The 3,465-nt window shown below is 44.2% G+C and overlaps 1 protein-coding gene across 1 annotated transcript; it reads right to left on the bottom strand.

Moving 5' to 3' along the window:
* Positions 1–1,586: 1,586 nt before the first annotated feature.
* Positions 1,587–3,151, bottom strand: LOC117591676 (bromodomain testis-specific protein-like). The gene is made up of 2 exons (XM_034285000.1): positions 3,098–3,151; positions 1,587–2,964 (listed from the first exon to the last, which is right to left on the bottom strand). The coding sequence occupies exon 2, from the start codon at positions 2,959–2,961 to the stop codon at positions 1,615–1,617; it is 1,347 nt and encodes a 448-aa protein (XP_034140891.1). The 5' UTR covers positions 2,962–2,964; positions 3,098–3,151; the 3' UTR covers positions 1,587–1,614.
* Between the last annotated feature and the right edge of the window lie 314 nt (positions 3,152–3,465).

The raw sequence follows: 3,465 nt of genomic DNA, 5'->3' as shown, positions 1-3,465 counted from the left end.
ATGGAAGAACAGGCGAAACAAATAGAAAATTACTAACAAGTTAATACATACATATATATGTGCATATATGCATATTAAATATTCAAAAATAATTGCAATGTCCGATCGACACGTACACAACCCACCCCAATAAAAATTAAATTCGTCGTTTATTTCTTGTGGTTTAAGATTGTGTCTTTTGTGTGTTTCTCTATTCTGTATGAGTTCTGCAGATTTCCAAAATAACCATGAACATGATAATACTATTCGGACTCCTGTCTGGACTCGGCAAAACTGTTAAAGACACTTCTCTGGCTCCTCTCTGACACTCACTCTCTGGTCCGCCCATCAGTTAGATCCTCTAAATATCTCGAAGCATCTGCGGGCTGGTTGCCCATTTTTGGTGTTCTTTTGGGTCATTTTCTTATCCGTTTGCACGTTGGTAATGTCTTTCAGTGGCTCTCGTTTCATTTTTGGAGTTTGTTCTCTGTTCTTTGTATATTGTATTTCTGTCTTGAACTGTACAGTTTTTAGAGTGAGTGAGAGACAAGTTAGTCAGTCTAGTGAGTCCTTGTTCAAGGCATACTATAAGCAATCCTTAAAGATGGAAAAGAGGCTTCGCAATGGAAGCTTTATCTCTCCCAACAATAGAAAAAAAAGAAGAACGAGAAGGGACGTGTGAGACGCTTCTTTCTCGTCACAACCTTTATACCCGGCACTCAGTACTACATCTGCACCTTAGCGGTTATTTGTCAAATTTTACTTTTTTTCTTCATCTGTCATCTACATCTACAACACTTCTCACAACATCACGCTCCTTTAGCTCGCCCCCCTCCCCATGATCCACACACTGCAGAGGCAGAGGCCGCACACTGGGCGAAGCAGAGTGTGAATGAGAGAATGTGCAAAAAACAAATAAAAGCTGAGGGACGGGGTGGGTTTAGAAACTGAAAAATGTTTACTTCATTCTGGTTTTAATAATGATCCAATCGGATCCCAATGGTGATCTGATAGATATGGATTCATATCTATATATATATCTATATATCTGATAGATTTCATTCACTACGGAATGGCATTTTTAATTTTCTTTTATCTTACAAATTTTTGTTTTCGGAGTTTTTCGCTCTTTAGCGGGGTCGGAAGGAGACGGGGCTCATTTTTTTCATACACTTGTAACAGTGTGAGCATACAGAAGTCTGGATGCGAAATTTGGTGGCCCTAGCTTTTATAGTCTCTGAGATCCAGGCGCTCAACAAGACGGATGGAGAGACGGACAGACGGACGGACCGACAGACATGGCTCAATCGACTCGGCTATTGATGCCGATCAATATATATATACTTCATGGGGTCGGAAACGATTCCTTCTGTGTGTTACATACATTCACTTTGTGCACAAATTGTGCACACCCTATTTACTCTTCGAGTACCGGGCATAAAAACAATCGCCAGCAAGTGGATCAATTGGTCAGGCGGCCAGTGGCCCCGGAAACCCTGTCGCAACCCTATCGATAGAAAGCACGCAGTGAGTACTTCACAACAACCACGCTAGATGGCGCCTTGTGTTCTTTATTCAAATTTCTGTTACAAACCAATAAGAATGATTTCGGTTTGCTTTCTTGGATAATTCAAGTTATTTAAGGAGTTCCTCTTTTTGAGATGGTGTCATGGCGTCCAATTTCAAACGAACCGCTTCGTGAGCCGTCGCCTTTACGTGAGCCATGCGTCCTTCATAATCAGGTATAATTTCCACGACCTTTTCGAAGGTCCTCTGTGTCGCTCTGCGGATCGATGGGCATTCGGTGAAGCAGGACATTGCGTTCTGCAGCATTCGGTGTAACTTAGTCAGAAACCAGTCCCAGCCCTTAAACTGCTCGCCCGCCAGCATCTTCTCCAGTATGTCCCAATCCAGAGGCTCATCATGGAAGTCATTATCTAGATTTTCTCCATAATGCATCCAGATCGACGAGATGTTGAATGGCCAAGAGTTCGCACAACAACGTAGAGCCTTGATCAGGGTCTGGCTGTATGTGCGCTCGATCTTCAGATTTAAAGGCATCAGGATAGCCGTTATGCTGAGTCGATCAAGGACTGGTTCGACTGGGAGTGGGTCGATTTTCACTTGAGTTCCATAGTTGTTAAGAAGGTTTGGGGGTCGCTGAAGCTCTGGAAATTCGTGCGAGATAACAGCATTTTTATCGGCGTCAGCTCGGGTCAGACTTCGCGACCCTGGAGGTCGGCCACGACCACGACGGGCCGGTGTCACGGGCGTGAACTGTTTGCCATGGTGCCGATTCGGATGTAGATTGGGAACGGCCTCAAATGAAGGCAGTGGATCGTCTGCCTTTGGCTGATTTCCATTCTTGATTTCCACCTTGGTATTCATTGGAATGACAGCCTTTTCCTGGCGCGGGGTCTTCGGCAATGGAGAAGTTTTTGAAATGGCTGCCTTCCACGGACGCCTGGTCTTGGCCTCAGCCCTACACTCATTGTGCAATTCCTGCTGCATTTTCGCCATGCGCAGCCAAAAGCACTCGCACAGGTTGACAGCAGCTTTAAACACGGGCGAGTCCGGACTGTTGTAGACTCTGCAGTTTTCGAAAATCAATAGAATGTCTTCCAGGACGTCTGCACCGCCCCAGTAGTATGTGTACTCAAATCTTTTCTTGATTGTGTTCAAGTCCATGGGGTTTGCGATTTTTTCGTGGTAGTCCCTGATCTTCAGCTTCACAGCATCGACAGGATGGCGAAAGTGCAGCGAGGAAGGGTTGCGCGACAACGCATTCACAGCGGTTCTCAGTTTTAACAAGAAATTGGTTACCCTTCCCTTACGATTGGGTGGCGGCATCACCGGGGGCTGCACAATTCCATTTACCGGCTGCACTCTGGGCTCGCACCGTGGCGGCCGCTGCTCCCCTGGGTGCCGGTTTTCGAGCACGCTTAAAGCTTTCTCAAAGTCCTCACGACGCCTATCATCCATTGTCTGAGAATAGAGATTTCAATTAGATTTTGGACCGGCCAAATGGCTGTGGCAAGTGCCACAGGTAGACTGATCGTAGACTGTTCGAATTGACACATTCTATTAACCGAAAAACTTAATTGTAGAGCGTACTTACATTCCTTTTCTTCTCGCTGGTGGTTTAATTAAACCTTTTATTCAGATGCTTTTTTTTTTTGACAAGCATCTGAAAAGTGTTAGGGATGGCTGATAAAAAAGTAAGCACATCGATACACGCATTGTGTGCTATCGATATTCAGTGTTGAGCAATGCCAATAATATGGCAAATGAAAACGGGCTATAAACGGATATATCAGCCATCGATATGAGCCAAAAGCAATGGATCGGGCAAGACCATTTAAGGTATATTATATACTTTTCAGGATATTTTGATCACGAAATTGGGTTCATTGTATATTTACGGTATATCGGTATGGTATAATGGTATATTTAATGAATTTCATTGGCCTATTAAATTACATTTTT

The sequence above is a fragment of the Drosophila guanche genome, unplaced genomic scaffold (genome assembly GCF_900245975.1).
Source record: "Drosophila guanche unplaced genomic scaffold, DGUA_6, whole genome shotgun sequence".
Lineage (NCBI taxonomy): Eukaryota > Metazoa > Arthropoda > Insecta > Diptera > Drosophilidae > Drosophila > Drosophila guanche.
The sequence above is the reverse complement of the archived record's forward strand: the minus strand, read 5'-3'. Positions and strand labels throughout refer to the sequence as shown.